The 24025-nt window shown below is 39.1% G+C and overlaps 1 protein-coding gene across 2 annotated transcripts in view; it reads left to right on the forward strand.

Annotated features, from left to right (window-relative positions):
- The window catches only part of MAP3K5 (mitogen-activated protein kinase kinase kinase 5), a 207607-nt gene that overhangs the window by 142755 nt on the left and 40827 nt on the right, over window positions 1-24025 (forward strand). For both annotated transcript variants that reach the window (XM_040449077.1, XM_040449078.1), the window contains exons 15-18: window positions 15162-15295; window positions 20406-20533; window positions 22017-22153; window positions 23124-23229. In XM_040449077.1, coding sequence (XP_040305011.1) covers window positions 15162-15295; window positions 20406-20533; window positions 22017-22153; window positions 23124-23229 — 505 coding nt within the window. The remainder of the gene's footprint in view (window positions 1-15161; window positions 15296-20405; window positions 20534-22016; window positions 22154-23123; window positions 23230-24025) is intronic.

Genomic DNA, 24025 nt, shown 5'->3' on the forward strand with positions numbered 1-24025 from the left:
GTGTCCCTTTTAAACAGCACACCTGTATCCCACAATTTTGTATTTTCTTATTTCAGTATTATGTTAGAAACTAGATCTCTAGGCTCCTACACCAGTGCTCTTTTACTATACCTCATTATCTCTGTTTTTACTTGGTTTAAATTTAGTCACTTGATACATAGCAACTACCAAGGTAAAAGGGAACAAAGACAATGAAAATGAAACACATCCATTAGTAAATACAAAATGATGACGTGAGTGGACTGGAAAATCCATAAAGTTCCTCTGCAGTGTCATAAAAAGGCTGGATTTTGTTCAACCAGTGATAGCTGTCCTTTACTTTATACCCTTCTTTGAGGAACTAAGTCTTACCAGAAATACACATAGCATAGCCAGGCTGTGGTAGCCATATGTCACAACTTGGTCTTCTTAATTGACTGAATCAACAGTCTAGAGACTCTTCTCTGGGAGCCACTTTTACCATATGCATAGCACAAAGCAGTTCTAATTGCCTTAGAATTTGTGATGAACATTGCCAGCTGATTTTTGTAAGACTCAGTTTCCTACAATGTAAAAAAAAAAAGTAGGTAGATCACTTTTTAAAGAGCTGTCAAGAAGATACGGAATCAAGATCCTTTGAACTGGACACAGTAATAAATAGGGTGGCTGTGTGAGGGGCCCTTCCCAGTCAGACAATCCTACTGCGAGCACTGAAAATACTCACCAAACAAATCAGAAGGGAAATAAATGCTCAGGCTTCTTCCTAGGAATAGCCTGAGGGTTTTAGCTGTGCTGACCTCACATACACACACACACACACACACACACACACACACACACACACACACTCACAACAGCTTATACAGTATTCCTGATTCATCAAAGTGCTTCTGACTCACTCTTCTCAAGTAAGTACAGGGATGCTATTCTTTTAATGTTAGAAAAAACAGTTTTACACTCTGTCCTTTGCATTCTATCAGAATAATTTAAAATCCATGACAGAGAATGCCTTCTACAGTATTCCCAGTGGACTGTATAGCATATATATATATATATATACATATATATATATATATATATATGAATCAAGCACACTTGTTTTAAGTGTTTGGGCTAGTTTGCCCTTAAACCCCAAGTACAGACATTGTTGACATGTGTGTGTTGGGGGGGAGGGTGTTCTGGACACAATAGAAATGAACAGAGATTGTGATGATGCTCTGGGCTCCACACATGGTGATATCTATCCCTCTTCACTCTTCCTCTCATTGAATGTCCCTTTGTAGCCAGAGCACCTTTATAATAGGAGTTATTAAATAGCCTGAACTTGTATTTTTGCATAATTTATGATAACTTCATGATTATATTTCTTAGATATTCACTCATATGTGGAATTTAAGAAACAAAACAGATGAACATAGGGGAAGGGAAGCAAAAAATAAGATAAAAGCAGAGAGGGAGGCAAACCATAAGAGACTCTTAAATACAGAGAACAAACTGAGGGTTGCTGGAGTGCAGGGGATTGGGGGGATGAGCTAAATAGGTGATGGGCATTAAGGAGGACACTTGTTGGGATGAGCACTGGGTGTTTTATGTAAGTGATGAACCACTAAATTCTATTCCTGAAATCATTATTATACTATAGAATAACTAACTTGGATTTAAATTTTAAAAAATGAATAATTTTTTTAATGTTGGTTTTAATGGATTTAGTGGTTTTAACTTCACTTAGTGTATTGTCAGTATTGGCAAACATTATCAAAGTGGTTCTATAAACCACAAATTTGAAGCTAATCCCTAGACTTCTGGATGTTCTTATCCGAAGCCTATATTAAGATCTGCTTTTCTTTTTTATTTGAATGGTGAGGTTTCTTTGAGGCAGTACAGTTGTGGGAGGGATTCAGCCTCCTTCAGGTCATGGTCAGTCCCCTTCTCCAACTGATTAAACTTGACTCTGCTATAACCCCTGAGCTGGTGTCTGGAGCCTTGGATTCTAGTCCTAATTTTGCTAACAGCCAATTTTATAACTCTGGACAAAACTCATGCTCTTGGCTGGGCTAAGATAATTTCGTTCCTTAAGTGAGAATGGACAAAGAATATCTTAAATATCCTTTCCTAGCTCAAATTTGTATATTTTTTCAAGATTAGTACAAACTGTTCAAGGTAGTTTCAAATATAGGTCAGTACCACTCTCAGAGGACTTTTCTGCTTTAAACAGAAAGAGAAACAGCTTCTTTCGATTCAAGTCCATGTCGTTCGACTCTAGGATGTATTTTGATAGGGACAGGCAATGAATCCATTTCTTAAATAGTTTAATCAGTAAGTTTATATTGAAATCATTGAACAATTGATTGCAGTTACCCATAAGAGTTCTAACACTTATCAGCTGTAATCCTTACTTTTGTTCTCTGAGCCTTCCATATTTCCACCAACAGCAAGGGCATCTACCCAGTAACCCAAGGCAGCCCCCTGGGAGAAACCTCTGCTCTGCCTCTCTTCCTCTTCACACCAGGTCACCCCTCCAGCCCCTTTACCTCATCGTCTCTGTCATTCCCCCATCTCAGGTCTTCACCACCTCTCCTGTGGCCTCATCTCTCTCCTGCCATCAATATGCATCTCTGTCATCATCAGAGAGATCTCTCACACGATTTAATCCTGTGACTCCCCTCATGAAAAACCTTTGATGCTACTCTTGGTAGAACAAGGTTACCACGGATCCCATGTTCTCAACCCTCTGGCTGTAAGTCGGCCTTTCCTTTCTGCCCTGTGGGCTGGGATTGCCGAACTCTTTTCCATTTTCTGGAAGGCCAAGCTTTCCTGCCCCTAGGTTTGACCTGCAGACACCCAACTCCACATGCTTTTTCTTTTCTGTCTGACCTGGTGACTACATCCTAATTTTTTTGAGATGCAAGTCAAGTGTCATGTTTTTCTTTGAATCATTTCTCAACACCACCTCTCCCTTCTCTCTGCTCTCCTAGCATTTCTGCCCACTCCCCTGCCCTAGCTCTTCTTACAGCATTGTAATTTGAGAGCCTGCACCAGACTGTGAACATCCCAGGGCAGGGCTGTGGCTCTGTTTCCTTTTTAATCACATACTCTCACATGGTATGAGGCATCCAAGCAGAAGTAGTTCAGTCAGATCAGAAGCGTGGAAGGGTTTGAAGGCAGGGTGTGATAATGCCGGTATTGTTTAAAAATACCTCATGCTGTGGGGAGAGGGCTATGGATTGGAAGGGACGGAGTAGGTGCTGTGATGTTGGCTTGAAAGTGGTTCCATCAGTGTTGAGTCAGTGAAAGAATGAACACCATAATCAAGCTGCATGTCATAAACCAGGCATTATTGACTCATTCTCTTTTCATCTCTTTCTCTTTTTATTTCCTGGAAGAAAGCACCAGATACAAATTACTGAGGTCCTTTTGGACCCCAATACAAAATGTGTTATGTCTCCCTCCTCACTCCTCCCCCGAACACATACATACGTTCTAACTCTCCATAACCCCATTCTCTTTCTCTTTCCCTCCCTCCATCCCTCCCTTTTCCTCTCTGCCCTCTTTTTCTTACATTCATTTGTACCTCACTGTTTTCTCAAAGTGGGCATATGACTGACATAAACCTAAGGTAATCAGAGCACGTGGCCCTGTGAACCTGTTTATACCTACTTTTCAATGTGCATAAAGAGAAAGTTGGCCCCTTGTTGGGTGAAGTGGAGACAAGCAAGATAAAAAGAACATTTTCCTTTGACTTAAACATCTGCAGAATGATAAAATACCTTACCATTTCCTTTTCTGATGATTTCTTTCACAAACATTAACAGTGAATTATGGTTTAGAATTCATTTAAATCAATTTGGAATCATTAGGTATCACATTGGTTCTTCTTTAACATCCTATATTTTTAAAAAAAAATTTTTTTTTCAACGTTTTTTATTTATTTTGGGGACAGAGAGAGACAGAGCATGAATGGGGGAGGGGCAGAGAGAGAGGGAGACACAGAATCGGAAACAGGCTCCAGGCTCTGAGCCATCAGCCCAGAGCCCGACGCGGGGCTCGAACTCACGGACCGCGAGATCGTGACCTGGCTGAAGTCGGATGCTTAACCGACTGCGCCACCCAGGCGCCCCAACATCCTATATTTTTAAGTTTATTTATGTATTTTGAGAGGGAGAGAGAGAGTGCACACACATGTGGGGGAGGGGCAGAGAGAGGGGGGAGAAAGAGAATCCCAAGCAGACTCCATGCTGTCAGTGCAGAGCCCAGTGCAGGGCTCAGTCGCATGAACCGGGAGATCATGACCTGAGTCGAAACTCAAGAGTCAGATGCTTAACTGACTAAGCCACCCAGGCACCCCTTTGTTTCTATTTTTGTGCATATCTGAAGCTCAACACCCATATTTACTGCACTGAGAAAACATTTCACCCGCGCTGTTGTATGATATGAATATCAATTTGTTATTCATTCACCTATTGGTAGGAAATAACAACTTTTTCCTCTACCAACTTAGGTTCAATGATTAGGGGCCTGCAAATTAACTGACAAAAGACAGGTTAACAAGAGGAAAGACAACACTTATTCATGTACAGAGAGCATGCAAAGTGGCTTCCGACTACCTAGAGTTAAGTCGGTTTATCCTACTAAGAAAAGTCCTTGATAGGACTTGAAGGAAAAGCACAATGTGGGAAACTAATGACAAAAAAAAGTGGAAAGTGCAGAAAGTTTTGGGAAGGTTTTGTTTCTGTAATCTCTCATCCAGGTACCAATGGTCCTAAACCAGAGAGAGGATATTGGCAGCTATATTTTCAGGATGCTCTGCTTAAGCCAGCAAAAGAAGTTTGGATAAGGTTTTTAATGAAGTTTTATTCGGATGTTTTCAGCTTAAAATAATCTTTTTTTTAAAGCTTAGGTATTTATTTTGAGAGAGAGAGAGAGCACAAGTGGGGAAGGGGCAAAGACAGAGAGGAAGAGAGAGAATCCCAAGCAGGCTCCATACCACCAGTGCAGATCCCGACGCAGGGCGCAAGCTCACGAATTGCGAGATCATGGCCTGAGCTGAAGTCAGACGCTTAACTGACTGAACCACCCAGGCATTCCTGGAATCATCTTTATGCTACATTGATGGGTACAAATTCAGTTCACTCAACTAATAGTTACTGGACATCTGGTAGTGGTAGACATTATTCTAGATGCGAGGGATACAGCAGAGGGAACAATTGGGACAAATCCCTACCCTCACTAAACTTACGTTCTAGTGAAAGACCAAGAATGAACAGCATATGTTTGATAATAATCCGTATTAAGGAGAAAAATTAAGCGGGGAAGGATTCAGGAAGTTCCAGCATAACGGAGCAAGCAAGTTTAGACCAATACGCCAGGGATGGCTTATTGAGAAGGTAATATGTGAGTAAAGGCCAGAGGGAGAAGAGGGCTATAAAACTAGATATTTGTACCTACAGCATTTTTAGCATTTTATTCGTGTCATTAATAGTTATTAATGTGTTTGACATTTTTTTAAATTTTTTTTTTAACGTTTATTCATTTCTGAGAGACAGACAGAGTGCGATTGGGGGAGAGGCAGAGAGAGAGAGAGGGAGACACAGAATCCGAAGCAGGCTCCAGGCTCCGAGCTGTCAGCACAGAGCCTGATGCGGGGCTTGAACTCACGAATTGTGAGATCATGACCTGAGCCGAAGTCGGTTGCCCAACCACTAAGCCACCCAGGTGCCCCAAATGTGTTTGACATTTAAATGAGGTGACCACTCACCTCATGTAATTAAGCACCAGAGGGAAGTGCATGGCCTTTCAAAAGGTGGTGGCTTTACTGTGGGTCCCTTGACAGCGTGAAAAGTAAGTGAATCACCACTTCGTTGTTTGGCCTTGTCAGTATTGTCTTCCTCCGCTGATTCCCTTCTCAGTGCCAGGCTTAGATTGCTCTGGGCAGGCAACAATAGAGGGATGCTTCTAGAAGTATTCCCGTCACTGCTTTGAAATGCAATTGTTTCCCTTAGCAACAACCAAATTCCTATTGCCTAGAAATAGAATGCAAACTACACAAGCAGTGTAATCTTACCTTTTATCTTTCAAATCACTCTTTCCTCCACCCCTAACTTTTCCCATATTTCTAATTTAATACACCTTGTTTTCCCTTGGCCTGTAGCCCAGCCCTTCTAGTTTTTTTGGCTATCACATAGATAATTCTCTGTCCTTATAGGCCAGCCCAGTCTCCTCAAACCTGCCTTTTCAGTTTATATCTCAGCACGATAAGAATAGAAAGAAGAGATTTAAAAACCAAGCAAGCAGTTACTCACTGGAATGGTTTTCAGTCACTTTGGCCTTATTAAAGTCCTCTTTTTCTTTTACTATGACCACTTTGTTCAACAGGAAATCAACAGCCATACCTAATACATAGTCTTTTAAAAAAGAATAGTCTTTTGATGCTTTAAATCCAGAGGAAAACTAAAACTTGAGCGGCCTCACGCGGGCTTATATATTCTTCGTCACACACACTATATATATCCCTGTGGCCCAACTCCCTTCAACCAAAAATAAACTGATACCAACTTTCAATGTTTTGTTTTGGCACCTGGTTTATAAAAACAAACAAGCAAACAAAAAAGGGTTCTCATCAAATTGTCTATAGCTTGATTGCTCAATTAAATAATTACTGAACATCTCCTACAAACTAGATATGGGGATAGAGCAATTAAAGATAAATTCCAGCTCTTGCAAAGCTCAGAGTCCAGACTGAGATACAGATTGAGTAAGGGAAGGAAGAGTTACAAAAGCATGAATGAGGGCAGAAAGGCTTGGGAGCACATCTGACCAGAAAGTAACCCAGCTTTCGAGGGTCAGGTGGACAGTTCGCGAAAGCTTCCTAGAGCTTGGTTTTGAAAGATGAGGCACAATTACCCAGGTAGAAAACACAGCATGGGTAAAGGCACAAAGATCTCGGGAGACTCACAGAGTTTTTGGAGGAGATTGACAAGCGAGAAGGTGGGCCACAGAGGCAGCAGTAAGAACCTGAAGGGCATTTCTGCTGTGCTAAGGAGTTGGGCTTTGATTCTGAAAGTGACGAGAAACCAATAAAGCAAAGGCAGTGATACAAACATGGACAGCTCACTCTGGAACTTTGGACTTTGGGAAGTTCACTGTCAACTTAGTGGAGAATGGATCAAGGAACAAGGCAACAAGAGAGGAGGGGACAGGAAGGCCAGGTAAGAGTCTGTAGAATTAGTACAGAAGAAAAGAAAGGAGGGCCTGATTTAAGGCAAGAGCAGGTATACCTAACAGCATTTGGCGATCAGTTTGATATGGGGAGTAAGGGAAAGAAAAGAATGAAGTCTAAGGTGGCCCCCAGATGTCTACCAGATACCTGAAGAAGAAAACGGATGTTCAGTGCATCTTGATGAAATACTGGACTACATTTATAGAAATGGTGTTTGGAAACAGAAGTAAGAACATCCGTACAACATTGGTAGTGGTAAGAATATTGAATCAGGAATTGTGAGTTGGGTTTGAACCACAACTCGTTTTCACTAGGAAAGATATTTCTGAGCATTTGTAAATTGAAGCTAATCATAGACCTTTCCTGCTATGACACAGGCTTATTATGACTCTCCAATGAGATAGGTTATTGACAGTTGTTTTTTTTCTTTTAAATTACAAAGCATTATATGGGGCGCCTGGGTGACTCAGTGGGTTAAGCATCTGATTCCTGATTTTGGCTCAGGTCATGATCTTACAGTTTGTGAGTTCAAGCCCCACCAGGCCAGGCTCTGCACTGACAGTGTGGTGCCTGCTTAAGATTCTCTGTCTCCTTTTCTCTCTGCCCCTGCCACATATATTCTCTCTCTCTCTCTCTCTCTCTCTCTCTCTCTCTCTCTCTCTGTCTCTCTCTCTCACTCACTCAAAAATAAATAAACTTTATTAAAAAAAAATCTAGGGGCACCTGGTTGGCTCAGTCAGTTGAGCATCTGACTTCAGCTTGGGTCATGATCTCATGGTTAGTGGGTTCAAGCCCTGCATCGGGCTCTGTGCTGACAACTCAGAGCCTGGAGCCTGCTTCAGATTCTCCCTCTCTCAGATTCAGTGTCTCCTCTCTTTCTGCCCCTCTCCCGCTCACTCTCTGTCTCTCTCTCTCTTAAAAATGAATAAACATTAAAAAAGTTTTTTAAAAGTTATAAAGCATTATAATAATGTGGTGGTAGTACTAAGTTCAGTGTCTAGGTTTCTATGCCCTTTCTAGGGCACACTAGCAAAGATGAGCTACTTTGGTGATAGTCCCTGCCCTTCCTCCTGCTGGCCTGGGTCCTGGCTGGTAGATTTCCAGCATGTGTGGCACAGTATGATGGAAGTCTGGGCCACAGGAATTGGGTATGGAGACTTAGGATGTATCTGGTGGATTTTTTTTTTTTTTTTTTACTATTTTTACTGCCTCTTTGCTGGAGCCCAGTTTCATCTTCCAGTTAGAGGAAATCGCTAAAAGATTCCTTCTCCCTATTCCCTCATCCTGAAAACATGCCTGATCTTCTGCTCTGGACTAGGACAGTCTTCAGTCTTACATTAGACATCTACAACGGGAGTATTCTTTTATGTACGTTGATATGTATACATTGTGATTATGTACAGTGATGCCAATGGGAAAGTAAGATGCCTCCCTTCCAGAGAAGAGTTCATGACAGGGAGGTCAGTGCTCACCCAGTCATGGCGTGATATTAGGCATAGTTTTCCCCGAGAGAATTCAGCTAATTGCCTTCTGTCAATGCTTGGAAACCTGTTGGAAATAAATAAACCGAAGCTAGTAATGACAAAACCGTATTTTCCTCATCCTCCTTGGCAGAAGTCCCTCAAGTCAAGTGTATGTACCCTAGAGAGTTTGCAGAGTGATCTGATTACCACCTTTGTAGGTAATTTGTCCTTTTTATCTCTGCTTTATGACCTCTGTTTACTTTTCATTTTGTAATTTCCCTATACCATATCTGCATGTGAATTTATTTTTATTTTTCCCAGTAAAGGCTCAATTTTTGGAAGTTATGTTTGATTCTGTCTTCGATCTGCCTGGCCTTTTTTAGAATGTATTATCTCCTTTTCTCATGCTTTTTGATTTCCTATTTTATATCTTTATGTTAAATGTACTTATTTAAAATTTTTTAAACATTTATTTATTTTTGAGAGGGAGAGGGACAGAATGAGAGCGGGGGCAGACAGAGAGAGAGAGACACACACACAGAATCCAAAGCAGGCTCCAGACTTTGAGCTGTCAGCACAGCACCCAGAGTGGGGCTCAAACTCACGAACCATGAGATCATGACCGGAGCTGAAGTCGGACGCTTAACCACTGAGCCACCCAGGCACCCCTGTACTTATTTTAAAGTTTTTGTTTCTTTTACTTTAGGAGGTTTGGGGAGATCGATAGTTGTCAAATCAGCTGATTCACTGGTGGTGAATTATTTCTTTATATATTTTAAAATTTTGGGATGTGAGCTCAATTTCAATGACATACTATCAGTGAGAATCCTAAATAGCCCATATTAAGGGAATCTCCTTTAAAATATTTTTGCTTTGTTTCTATTAGCACTCCAGGGATGTCCGAAGCTCCAGACCAGTTATGGGTATCATGATAGGTGTAAATTTGAATTAAACCAGCATGAGGATCAGCCTGTGGTTGAAAGTATTCAGAGGAGACTTGTTTTTGTCCACCCAAAACTCAGTCTAAGACAGATGAGCTTTATTTTGGCTTCCCAGTGTAATGGGCTTTTTTCTAATCTACCTGTTCATCAAATTATAGTCCTTCGTGGGCCCTGATTTGGGGTATGCTAGCTCTTCCCCTGGTATAGACACAAGGTCCCATTTCCAATCCTCTCTTGGGCATTAAGACCACAGAATCAGGTAGTTGACAAACTATAGCCCAAAGGCCAAATCCATCCTGCCAGTACCCTTGGTAAATGAAGTTTTATTGGAATGCAACCATGCCCCTCTGTTTAAATACTGACTGAGCAGTTTCATGCTACAATGGTAGAGTTGAGTAGTTGCCACAGAGGTCATATGGCCCATAAATCTTAAAAGTATTCAATCTCTGACCCTTCAGAGAAAGCATTCACCAACCCCTGGCCAAGATTAATTAAACTGAAAGCCCAGCCCTCATCCCTCCCCCCTTGGGCTATAAGGACATCAGTTGTGATTACTCCTCAAGTGGTTCTTTTTCTCTTTATTTCTAGCTCCTGGCAGTCTTCTTTACTTTTCTCTAAGCACTGCTAGGCATTTAAAAGTATGTCTACTCTTTTTTTATGTAAGTGTTTTTAGCAGGAAGTTTGCCAGATGCCAAGCCCACCATATTGCCAACACCAGAACCCACTTTCTATTATCTTGGATATTATAGACTGCTGTATACATGAGATGTTATATATGAACCTAATGGTAACCACAAATCAAAAACCTGCAATAGGTACACAAACACGAAAGAGAAAGGAATCCAAGCATGTCACTAAAGAAAGCCATCAAACTACAGGGGAAGAGAACAAAAGAAAAAAAAGGAACAGAGAACGACAAAAACAACCATAAAACAAGTAATAAAATGGCAACAAGTACATACCTGAATAATTATTTTGAATGTAAATGGATTAAATGCTCCAATCAGGACAGTGACTGGATGGATAAAAAAAGCAAGGCCCATTTATATGTTGCCTACCAGAAACTCACTTCAGACCTAAAGACACCTGGAGATTGAAAATGAGGGAATAGAAAAATATTTACTATGCAAATTGGAGCAAAAAAAAAAGCTGGGGTAGCAGTACTTCTATCAGACTAAGTAGACTAAAACAAAGACGGTAACAAGAGACAAATAAGGACACTACATAATGATAAAGGGAACAATCCAACAAGAGGATATAAAATTGTAAATATTTATGCACCCAACACTGAAGCACCTAAATACATAAAGCAACTATTAACAGACATAAAGGAAGAAATCGACAGTAATACAATAATAGTGGGGGACTTTAACATCCCACTTACTTCAATGAATATATCAATCATCTAGACAGAAAATCAACAAGGAAACAGTGGCTTTGTATGAGACATTGGACCAAATGGACCTAACATATATTTAGGTATATGTATAGGTATAGGTATAAATATGTATATATATTTAGAACATTCCATCCCGCAAAAGTAGAATACATATTTTTTTGAAGTGCACATAGAACATTCTCCAGAATAGATCACCTTAGGCCTCAAAACAAGTCTCAATAAATTCAAAAAGACTGGAATCATATCATGCATCTTTTCTGACCACAATGGTATGAAACTAGAAATCAAGGACAAGAAAAAAATCTGGAAAAGAATACAAACACATGGTTGCCAAATAACATGCCAGTAAACAATGAATGGGTCAATAAACAAATCAAAGAGGAAATTAAAAAATATATGGAGACAAATGAAAATGAAAATACAACAGTCCAAAATCTTTGGGATGCGGCAAAATCTATTCCGAGAGGAAAGATTATATAGCAATACAGGCCTACCTCAAGAAGCAATATCTCAAATAAACAACCTCACCTTACACTTAAAGGAACTAGAAAAAAAAAAAACCCAAAGCCAGTAGAAGGAAGAAATAATAAAGATTAGAGAAGAAATAAATGAGATAGAGACTAAAAAATACAATAGAACAAATCAGTGAAACCAGGAGCTGGTTCTTTGGAAAGATCAACAAAATTCATAAGCCTTTAGCCAGACTCATCAAAAAAAATAAATAAAATAGATGCAAGAATCCTCAACAAAAATATTAGGAAGCCAAACCCAACAATACATTAAAAAAATCATTCAATATGATACATCACATCGACTAGAGGAAGGATAAAAGCCATTTGACCATTTCAATGAATGCAGAAAAAACATCTGACAAAAGTACAGCATCCGTTCGTGATAAAAACCCTCAACAAAGTAGATTTAGAGGGAACATACTTCAACATAATAAGGCCATATATGAAAAACCCACAGCTAACATCGTACTCAATGATGAAAACTGAAAGCTTTTCCCTTAAGGTCAGGAATAAGACAAGGATGTCTACTCTCACCACTTTCATTTAGCATAGTACTAAAGTCCTAGCCACAGCAATCAGACAACATAAAGAAATAAAAGGCATCCAAATTGGTAAGGAAGAAGTAAAACTTTCACTATTTGTGTATGTCATGATATTATATATAGAAAACCCTAAAGACTACCAAAAAACAAAACAAAACAAACAAACAAAAACTACAACTGATAAATGAATTCAGTAAAGTTGCAAGATACAAAATTAATATACACAAATCTGCCTAATTTCTATACACTAATAATGAAGTAGCAGAAGGAGAAATTAAGAAAACAATTGCATTTACAATTTCATCAAAAAGAATAAAATACCTAGGAATAAATATAACCAAGGAGTTGAAAAACCTGTACTCCATGAACTATAAAGCACTGGTGAAAGAAATTAAAGATCACACAAACAAATGGAAAGATATGCTCTGCTCATGGATTGGCAGAACCAATATCGTTAAGATGTCCATACTACCCAAAGCAATCTACAGATTTAATGCAATTCCTATTAATACCAACATTTAAAAGAAATTTTTTCTCAGTTTTATTTATTTTGAGACAGAAAGAGAGAGAGCACATGAGCCAGGGAGGTGCAGAGAGAGGAAGATAGAGAATCCCAAGCAGGCTCCACACTGCTGGTGCAGAGCCCTATGTGGGCCTCTAACTCACAAACCGTGAGATCGTGACCTGAGCCGAAATCAAGAGCTGGACACTTAACTAACTGAGCCACCCAGGCATCCCTATACCAACAACATTTTTTACAGAATTAGAACAAATAATATTAAAATATATAAAGGCCCCAAATAACCAAAGCAATCTTAGAAAAGAACAAAACTGGATGTATCACAATCCCAGGTTTCAAGATATACTGTAAAACTATAATCAAAACAGTATGGTACTGGCACAAAAATAAACACATAGATTATTGGAACACAATAAAGAGCCCAGAATTAACCCCTGCTTATATGGTCAATCTGAGACTACGGAGGCAAGAATATACAATGGGGAGAAGATAATGTGTTTAACAAATGGTGCTGGGAAAACTGGACAGCAAAAGAATGAAACTGGACCCTTTTCTCACACCATACACAAAAAATAAACTCAAAATAGATTATAGACCTAAGTGTGAGATCTGAAACCATAAAACTCTTAGAAGAAAACATAGGCAGTAATTTTTTATCATCAGCCATAGCAATACTTTTCTCAATATGTCTTTTCTGGCAAAGGAAACAAAAGCAAAAGCAAACTGTTGAGACTACACCAAAATAAAAAGCTTTTGCACAGCAAAGGAAACCATCAGCAAAACAAAACAAAAAGGCAACATACTGTATAGAGGAAATTTTTAAGTAATATATCTGATAAGTAGTTAATATCCAAAATATATGAAGAACTTACACAACTCAACACCAAAAAACCACAAATAATCCAATTTAAAAAATGGACAGAGGACCTGAACAGGTATTTCTCCAAAGAATATATCCAGATGGTGAAAAAGATGCTCACCATCACTCATCATTAGGGAAATGCAAATCAAAACTACAATGAAATATCACTTCATACCTGTCAGAATGGCTAAAATAAAAAACACAAGAACTAACTAGTGTTGGTGAGGATGTGAAGAAAAAGGAATCCTTGTGTACTCTTTGGTACGAATACAAACAGGTGGAATCACTGTGGAAAACAGCGGTTTCTCAAAAAAATAAAAAATGTAATTACTGTATTATCCAGTAATTCACTACTGGATATTTACCCAAAGAAAATGAAAACACTAATTCAAAAAGATACATGCACCCCTGTGTTTATTGCAGTATTACTTAAAATACCCAAATATGGCAGTAACCCACATGTCCACTGATAGATGATATCTATTATAATGGAATATTACTCAGCCATAAAAAAGAATGAAATCTTGCCATTTGCAACAACATGGATGGATTTAGAGCACATAATGCTAAGTGAAGTCAGTCAGAGAAAAACAAGTACCTATATGATTTGACTCATATGTGGAATTTGAGAAACAAAGCAAACAAAGAAAAAAAGAGATGACCAAAAACCCTAGAGAACAAACTGGTGGTTGCCAGAGGGGATGTGGATCAGGAATGGGTTAAATAAATAAAGGAGAATAAGAGTACACTTACCCTGATGAGCACTGAGAAATGTATAGAGTTATTGAGTCATTGTATTGTGTACCTGAAACTAATATAACATTACATCTTAGTTATACTTGAATAAAAAAAAAAAGAAAAAGAAACATACAAAAACAAAAAAATTTATTGACTTGTAAAGGTTAGAAATCAATTTTTTTAATGGCCAACTTAAACCCTTTATGAGAAAAAGAGCTTGTTCTATGTTCTCTCCTGTTCTGTGTAGTTTTACACTGGGTTTCTAGAGTCGTGGCTTGACCTTTTGGTGGCCCTAAATTTGGTAATTCCAGTCTGAAACCAAAAACTTCCAGGTCTCAGGAGGTCTCACCAAATACTCTCTAAACCTCTCTTATTTTGATCCAGTTTTCCATAGTTGACTGAGACGCTTGACAGCTTGGGGTTTAGGGCTGTAGATATTTCTTTTTACATCAAAGATGAGATTTTCCTCTTATCTTTAATTTTTAAAATGTTTTTTTTTGTCTTGGGGAATCCAATGATGAAAATTTTCTGCTTCCCCAAAATCTTTCTTTCAGGGGCTTTATTCTTTTGGCAGAGTATGTAATACTTGGACAGGATTAAAAGCTGGGAAATAAAAGAAAAATTAATTAGATGGAATAGATATTGATAGACATTATTGCTAATCATACTCATTTCCAAGATCTATGAAATCTAGGATTGAGTGGGTAAAGTAATCCAAGTGGGCTTTTGAAGAAGTACTTTTCTGGATTTAAATACATAGTCCTCACTGTGTTCATAGCCATTGTGAAAACATGAACACACTATCTGCTTTCTGTTGGGAGTGTCTATTTTTTGGCTCTTGAAGCTGCTGCTTAGAACTTCATCATATCGTTTTGCTTGTTAAAGCCATCTGATAAAATAAGGAAAAATGCTCTTAGAAAAAGTTTGATATTTAAGTGTAAAATGCAACTAACATGTCAACCTCCTGTCCCCATTTTTTCCCTTTGTAGTATGACTACGAATATGATGAGAACGGAGACAGAGTTGTTTTAGGAAAGGGCACTTACGGGATTGTCTACGCAGGCCGAGACCTGAGCAACCAAGTCAGAATTGCTATAAAGGAAATCCCAGAAAGAGATAGCAGGTACAGTACTTGTGGCTAATAAAAGCTGTTTTCACCATGTTCTGGGTTGTTGATGTCATCTTAGACAATATTTTGGTGATATTCTAACTAATGAAACTCTGTCTGAAAACTCCACTGTTTTAATCAGCCCCCCTGTGAGGTTTAGCTGCTTTATCACTCAGTGATTCAAGCACAACTCTCTGGTGGGGAAGATGGCCTCTGTTAGGTGACAAGGACAGAACTTTTAATGAGTAGAAAAGACGATGGCCTGTGTGAACTAGGCTCAGGTATGTCACAGAATGGTTGATTTATTAGATAGATGGGGAGTAAGCATGATCAGCAGTGGTTTGAACCAGAAGTTCTAGTGTCTAGTCCAGCATCTACAGAGCTTGGAAGTCATCCTCCATCAGTGGTAAGCTGACTAAACTGAGAAACCAACAGCTCTTCTTGGATCCATTGGAGAAGTGAGGTCACGGGCCAAGCCATTGCTCCCAAATTTGGAGAGACAGTCATGGGTTGGGGGGCATATTTGGTGAGTTTAGCCTCCAGGAGCCCTACTAGATCCTTACAGTAATATTGGAGAAAAATCTCTTTGTGCTTCCATCAGGGGGAAGGATGAGAGTAACTATTTTGAAATCTACTCTTCCTAACAAGGCCCACCCTCAAAAAGATGATTTTTACCAGAGTCTAACCTATTAGACTGTTACCAGAGCCTAACTCCTGCCCACTGTAGCCATCCTGTCCCAGCTGAAGGCGGCAGGGGAAGGGGCAGGAGAGGCCTGCAAAGCATTTGTGAGGCTCATAGCCCAGTGGCACAGGCTCTCTAAGAAACTGATACATAAGCATGAGACTACAAGAATGCCCTCCCAGAATTCCTTTTACCTAACACATCATGCCTGACTTCCAACAAAAATTACAAGGCATACTAAAAGGCACAAACACAGTCTGAAGAGACAGAATAAATATCAGAACCAGACTCAGATATGGCAGGGATGTTGGAATTATCAGACCGGGAATTTATAACAACTTTAATATGCTAAGGGCTCTAATGGGTAGATAGCATGCAAAAACAGAGGGAGTGTAAGCAGAGATAGAAACCCTAAATAAGAATCAAAGGAAATGCTAGAGATGAAAAACAAGAACAAATGGGGCACCTGGGTGGCTCAGTCAGTTAAGAGTCTGACTCTTGATTTTGGCTCCAGTTATGATCTCATGATTTGTGAATTTGAGCCCTACGTCGGGCTGTGCGCTGACAGTGCAGAACCTGCTTAGAATTCTCTCTCTCTCCTTCTCTCTCTGTTCCTCCCTTCCCCTCAAAATAAATAAATAAAAACTTTAAAATAAAATCACCTTTGTAACTTAAGTTTATTCAACCACCAGTGTACGTACACAAAGCACACCAACAAAGATCTTGTTCTATAGCAATGCATTTGGCATAAAGTGGGTTGTTTGAAAATACTTGCATGACAAGTGCTTCTCTTAAACAGCTGGCACAGGGCATCTTCTAGTTACCTACAAAAGAAAAAGTGAAGTCTATCATGTTATTGTGAGATACCACACACAAAGGTATTTCTATCTATGTGCCCTGGAGAGCTTTTGATGTTGCATGTAAAAAGATAGCAGTTAGAAAGGACAATTGGTATGATAATAGGATGCATGTGAATAATGCATGATCCAGCATTGGCCATCTGGAATGAAAGATCACAGCAACGCAAATCATTGCTTCTGTGTTTCATTTACACTTTAAAAACACTTTGTTAGAGAAGCAGAGTAGTTGTAGGATAGAGGTGGTGGTGGATTCATAACCTATCCCAACTAGTTGTTAATTTCAGACTGACTTCCTCCTCTAACATTCTACACATGCCTGAACTATTTATTTAGATCAGTTATTCTCTACCCTGCTGCATATTAGAACGAACTGGGGAACTTTAAAAAACGCTTGATGCTCAGGTCTTACCACCCCAAATTCTGGGGTGGGTCATATGCATTGATATTTTTTCAAAATCCTTCCAGATGAAATGTCTAGCCAAGGCTGGGAACCATTGGTTTAGATGGATATCGTGGGAATTTGACTCAGAGAAGGTGCTCTGGAAACACATATGGACCAATACTTTTTCAAAGCTAAATATATATATCTCTGATTACCTATACCATTTCTTCTTTCCATTGTCACAGCTAATTGAGAAGAAATAAGATTTTCTTATAATTTCCATAGATAAGCATTGCTTATTGACTTGAACGAGTTATAATTTCATGCTTATTCAGCACTTGGCCCTTACTCTTTCACTTAGAACTGCTGAGTGTTACCAATCAATTTCATATTGGAGAAGAGTTCTTACTCTTAGCTAGGATGAATCTTGTAACTTTTAAGCCATCCTTTGGTTACTACATATTGGAGGGGATGGGGGAGTAGTGTATTTCCTTTTCCAGGATCTTAAATTTATTAATTTTTTTTTTCAGTTTTTAATTTATTTTTGAAAGACAGAGAGAGAGCACAAGTAGGGGAGGGGCAGAGAGAGAAGGAGACACAGAATCCAAAGCAGGCTTCAGGCTCTGAGCTGTCAGCACAGAACCCGATGCAGGGCTCGAACTCATAAACCGTGAAATCATGACCTGAGCCGAACTGACTGAACCACCCAGGCTCCCCTCCAGGATCTTACATTTAAAAGTTCATGATTGATTTTCTTTTTAAAAAAAATTTTTTTTTCAACGTTTATTTATTTTTGGGACAGAGAGAGACAGAGCATGAACGGGCGAGGGGCAGAGAGAGAGGGAGACACAGAATCGGAAACAGGCTCCAGGCTCTGAGCCATCAGCCCAGAGCCCGACGCGGGGCTCGAACTCACAGACCGTGAGATCGTGACCTGGTTGAAGTCGGACGCTTAACCGACTGCGCCACCCAGGCGCCCCCATGATTGATTTTCAATAGAAGGTCAAGGGGTGGGAGCCTCTTGGTTCATCATAAACTCAACTAATCACTTACTTCAGATTATTTAGTCATCTTGATGTCCTAAATCTGTAGAATAGACCCAATATTTGCTACTAATTTATCTTATGCATATCAAGAGCAATCTTATTAACTAGTGTTAATAAAAGGTTTAAACTTGATGGAAAAAGTAACTTTATTACAAATGTCCTGAGAATCATAACCTAAGTATTTTTTTTCAGGAATTTTTATTTTTTATTTTATTTAATTTTTTTTTCAATATATGAAATTTATTGTCAAATTGGTTTCCATACAACACCCAGTGCTCATCCCAAAAGGTGCCCTCCTCAATACCCATCACCCACCCTCCCCTCCCTCCCACCCCCCATCAACCCTTAGTTCTCAGTTTTTAAGACTCTCTTATGCTTTGGCTCTCTCCCACTCTAACCTCTTTTTTTTTTTTTCCTTCCCCTCCCCCATGGGTTCCTGTTAAGTTTCTCAGGATCCACATAAGAGTGTAAACATATGGTATCTGTCTTTCTCTGTATGGCTTACTTCACTTATAACCTAAGTATTTTATTGCTCTATACCAGTATTTCTCATGTTGTCTCCCTCAGTTATCAATATGGAATTGTCTCTGATAGCCTGCTAAGGAGTTTCAGTATAATACCCACCTCTATAGTTCCTAGAACAGTTCTAAAGAAAAATAAAATGAGTAAAAGATCTAAAGTACAAGTCAGTTTTTTGTTATTGTTGGCAGCATTCTGAGTAATATTTTACAAATTATAAAAGTTTAAATTAAATGAACTTGGATTTTTGTAACCTAATTTGTAGTGTATTCTGAAAAACTTCATGAAAATAGTATTATACAATACTAACCACTTCTAGAATTTGTTATTGGCATTCAAAAAAATCCATTCTGTTTATATGGATTTGCCATTGTAAGATCTAAGCATTTCTTTTTTTTTAATATTTATTTATTTTTGAGAGAGTGAGACAAAGTGAGCGTAGGGGAGGGGCAGAGAGAGAGAGAGGGAGACACAGGATTGGAAGCAGGCTCCAGGCTTTGAGCTGTCAGCACAGAGTCTGACGCGGGGCTCGAACCCACTGACTGTGAGATCATGACCTGAGCTGAAGTCGGATGCTCAACCAACTGAACCACCCAGGTGCCCCAAGATCTAAGCATTTCTTGCATGTAGTACTGAAGCAGATTATGAGGCATCAGGTTTGTGGTTTATGTTTTAGTGGTTAGTGCCTTTCATACCTGTAACCTCCATTGTAGAACAGAAAAAATATTAGGGCATAGCTTTGAGTCCCTAACACCCTACTGTAGTTAGTTATACAATAATAATATTAATATAATATTAATATTCGAGACTGCTAAGAGTCTACAGGCTTTATAGTACTTCAAATAATCATCAAAAGGGTTTTTCTGTATGTTCCGGAAATACAAAACACTTTCATTGTATAATCTGATAAAGCAGCACACATCAAGTACATGATTTTGAAGCCTGGTTTAATGCTGGTCTTTCAGCATGGAGGCCTGGTTAGGATGGAGTAAAAAAAAAAAAAAAAAAAAATCCTGATGTACTAGAAATGATAGACTCAGTAAGATGAGGATTTCTGAGGAGCTCAAGGAGACAGGATTTAAATGGTTTTGTGTTTTCTACAGAAGAGTTGCTGGAGCTTCCAGTAAGTCCTAGACTGAAGATGAAAGTTATTTGAAATTTTTATCTTCCTGGGCAAGAGTCTCCTCTAATAGTAGAGTTATGTTATGAGGCGAGTGGAATTGAAAGTCATTTAATATAGACAATGAGCTATGTAGGTGCGTTCAATTTTCCTGGGCTAATATCTGTCACTTATTAGCTTTCTTTAAGATCTTGGGTAGGTTCGTCATCCTCCTGGTGAATCAATTTCCTCATCTGTAAAATGGGCATCTGAAAAGTACCTTCTCCTAGGGTTCCTGTGAGAAATGAGTACATACGGTAGGCTCAGATCAGTGCCTGACACATTTCCCCACAGACCCTACCCACTACCACTTCAACTTCCCAGAATTTATGTTATGAGAAATAAAGGCTTTAGATAGCCATATTTTACTTTACGTATGGGCATATATCTAGCTGATGTTTTCAATTTGTACTGCTTAAATGTATACACTAAAATCTGGCTACATAATTAGCTCATCAACATTTGCACGTCTTTTAGATACTCCCAGCCCCTACATGAAGAAATAGCATTGCATAAGCATCTGAAGCATAAAAATATTGTCCAGTATCTGGGCTCTTTCAGTGAGAACGGTTTCATCAAAATCTTCATGGAGCAGGTCCCAGGAGGTAAGAGATGTTTTTCTTTTTTAAGAAATTATAAATTTGTAGGGGCTTGAAGAGGAGAACAAGTGAATGGGATTTATGAGTTTACACGTCTTATTTCGTCTAAGTTAAAAGAAAAGTGAGATTATGTTCATTGCAGCATTGTTCACAGTAACCAAGATATGGAAAGAACCTAAGTGTCCCATCACTGGATGAATGGATAAAGAAAATGTGTTTTGTATACATAATAGAATATTATTCAGTCATAAAAAAGAGCGAAATCTTGCCATTTGCAACAACACAGATGGACTGTGAGGGCATTATGCTAAGTGAAATAAGTTATGCAGAAAAAGACAAAAACTATATGAGCTCTCTTACATGTGGAACTAAAAAAAAAAAAACCCAGAGGCATCTGGGTGGCTCAGTCGGTTAAGTGTCTGACTCTTGATTTCTGCTCAGGTCATGACCTCATGGTTCATGAGTTCAAGCCCTGAGTAGGCAGAAAGTGCAGAGCCTGCTTGGGACTCTCTATCTCCTTCTCTCTGCCCCTCCCAAACTCCCAGGCCTTCTCTCTCTCTCTCTCCCCCTCTCTCTGCCCCTCCCCAACTCCCACGCCTGCTCGCTCTCTCTCTCTCAAAATAAATAAACAAATACATAAAATCCCTGGGGCGCCTGGATGGCTCAGTCGGTTAAGCGTCCGACTTCAGCTCAGGTCATGATCTCACGTCCGTGAGTTCGAGCCCCGTGTCGGGCTCTGTGCTGACCGCTCAGAGCCTGGAGCCTGTTTCAGATTCTGTGTCTCCCTCTCTCTCGGAACCCTCCCCCATTCATGCTCTGTCTCTCTCTGTCTCAAAAATAAATAAACGTTAAAAAAATTTTTTTTAAAAATACATAAAATCCCAAACAAACAAAGGAAACAAGTTCAAAAATAACAAAGAACAGACGCAGGGGATGGGGTGGGCAAAATGGGTGAAGAAGGTCAAAAGGACCAAACTTCCAGTTATAAAATAAATTAGTCCTGGGGATGTAATGTACAGCCTGATGACTATAGTTAATAACACTATATTGTGTATTTGAAAGTTGCTGAGATGTATATAAATATCACAATGTATATAAATATCAAGTCATTATGTTTTACACCTGAAACTAATATAATGTTATATGTCTAATATACCTCAAAATTTTTTACAAATTTAGACATGTGACATCAGCTTGAAGTTTATTAGGAGGCAATACAAATATCCTGAACGATTTTAGTATCAATCATTGTGACCTAGATTAAAGTTAGGGACTGAGGAGCCTTTTATTTTGACCGTATTTGATAATGAGCATCTTCAGAGCAGGGACACTTTCCTATTCATACGTGAGCCCAGGTGTCTAATACTCCAGTTCCTGGGCCACCATGAATAACCAGGAAGTGTTAGCTTAAATTAATGTTACATTATTAACATGCTTTAAAGAACTCATCTGAATAAGAATTTATCCACTGTTTCTCCCTGCTTTACAGGAAGTCTTTCAGCTCTCCTTCGTTCCAAATGGGGCCCATTGAAGGACAATGAGCAAACAATTGGCTTCTATACAAAGCAAATACTTGAAGGATTAAAATACCTCCATGACAATCAGATAGTCCATCGGGATATAAAGGTAGGATGCACGAGGATTCACGTTTGAAAGTTCCTTGGTGGGCAACTGGTTTTGTTTTGTTTTCTTTTCTTTTTGCAAAAGTCATACTGTGTTATGAGTATTAATTTAGAATTGTGAATAAATAAATTGTAGAAATAGCAGAAATGCAAGATACTAACTCCTCTGCTCTGAGTCAGGTATTGGTACTCATGCCTTATCTCTTCTCAAGGAATAAGCCTCTTAACTGTGTTCACCCAACAAAGATTGAGCTTCCACTGCACCCCTGGCACTGTTTGAGGTGCTCTGGGGAGGGGGCAGCACAGCAGAACAAAACTGGACAGGATAAGGTCTCCGCCCCTGACGAGATCACAGGCTGGTTCATCTTGGTATCCTTGCCCTGAGTAGCTACTCAGTAAATATTTACTGCATCAATGGATGAATGATTGAGAGGGAAAATAAATAAGATCTTCTCTTCTCACAAGTATCATATACTGATTGTTTGAACTAAAATTAAGTAACTTACTTGATTCTTCTTAAAAAGAGGAAATTCAGAACTAATACATTTCTGACAAAGGTGGCACCGTGGAAAGGAAGTCAATATTACTACCCGCAGATCATCCCAGATCTCGTGATTTGCCATATCCCCAAATATTCCGGGAAAAGAAGTAAAATAACAGAAAATACAATGGGAAATCATGAATGTCATGTTTGAACTTAATCACACACAGGTGACCCCTTCTGTTCACAAACCACAGCAAACTCTGACCAGGCAGGCGCCTTTTGACCTTGTGGCCTGAGTAGCATGTTGTGAAATGATAATATAGGCACAAAAATGGTGTCAAGAATTCACTCTTGAGGTTAACTGTAATGAAGGCTACAGACTTAGTGGCCTCGTTTACTCTGGGGACACCGTTTCTTATTGGACTTACGAGCCAACAACAAACAGTACTGGAGGAAAGACTAGTTTTGATTCAAGTCTTTTGTTCTCTAGGGTGACAATGTGTTGATTAATACCTACAGTGGCGTTCTCAAGATCTCAGACTTCGGGACATCAAAGAGGCTTGCTGGCATTAACCCATGTACTGAAACTTTTACTGGTATGTTTTTGCAATGATGATACGGATCTTAATGTAATTAAAGAAATAATTGCTGCGTTAGAGCATAATGTGAGAGATAAAGTCCGTCTGGGTTCTCACAGACATTAATGCCAGTGTCTTTTGATGCTCACTGAAAAATGTTACACAGAATTTGACCTGGCTCTTTTCTCATCATGTATTTCTATGACTTGCTCTGTCTCCTGGTTAATGCCACTGAAATGTTTTTTTAAACTCTCAATTTGTTTTTGTTTTCCCTTTCGTGTCATTACTTCTCTCCGGGTTGGCCTACAACCACTATAAGCCTTTATAAGATTTTTTTTTTTTTTTTTTTTTTTTACCCCAGCCTCTCTGTGACTCTTACTCATACCTTAATCTCTTCCCATTTGAACTATGAATTCCTAATCTGTTTACTCCCTGTGGCCTATTTCCTACTCACAACATAAATAACCGGTAGAATTTTCAATTCAGAAAGAGGAAGTGACTCATCAACTCAGCACTGGGGTGGGGAAGAGAGCTTGCCTGAGAAATTAGGCAATCCAGCCACCAAGCTACCTCTAGAACAAAGTCCTGAGGTAGTGGAGACAAAGCTATTGCCAAAAAGCTAACAGTAGCCAAGAGGAAACCAAGGCTCAGAGAGATTAATGATTGCACCACAATTACAAGAGGAATTTCAACTCTGGTTCTTACCGCTCCATTCTGCTGATTCTCTTGAAGTGCTAAGTCCTTGTCATTATCATCAGAGAAAGAATAATTCAGCAAAAAAAAAAAAAAAAAAAAAAAAAAAAAAAAAAAAAAA

Source organism: Herpailurus yagouaroundi, unplaced genomic scaffold (assembly GCF_014898765.1).
Source record: "Herpailurus yagouaroundi ecotype Mexico unplaced genomic scaffold, PumYag 198, whole genome shotgun sequence".
Lineage (NCBI taxonomy): Eukaryota > Metazoa > Chordata > Mammalia > Carnivora > Felidae > Herpailurus > Herpailurus yagouaroundi.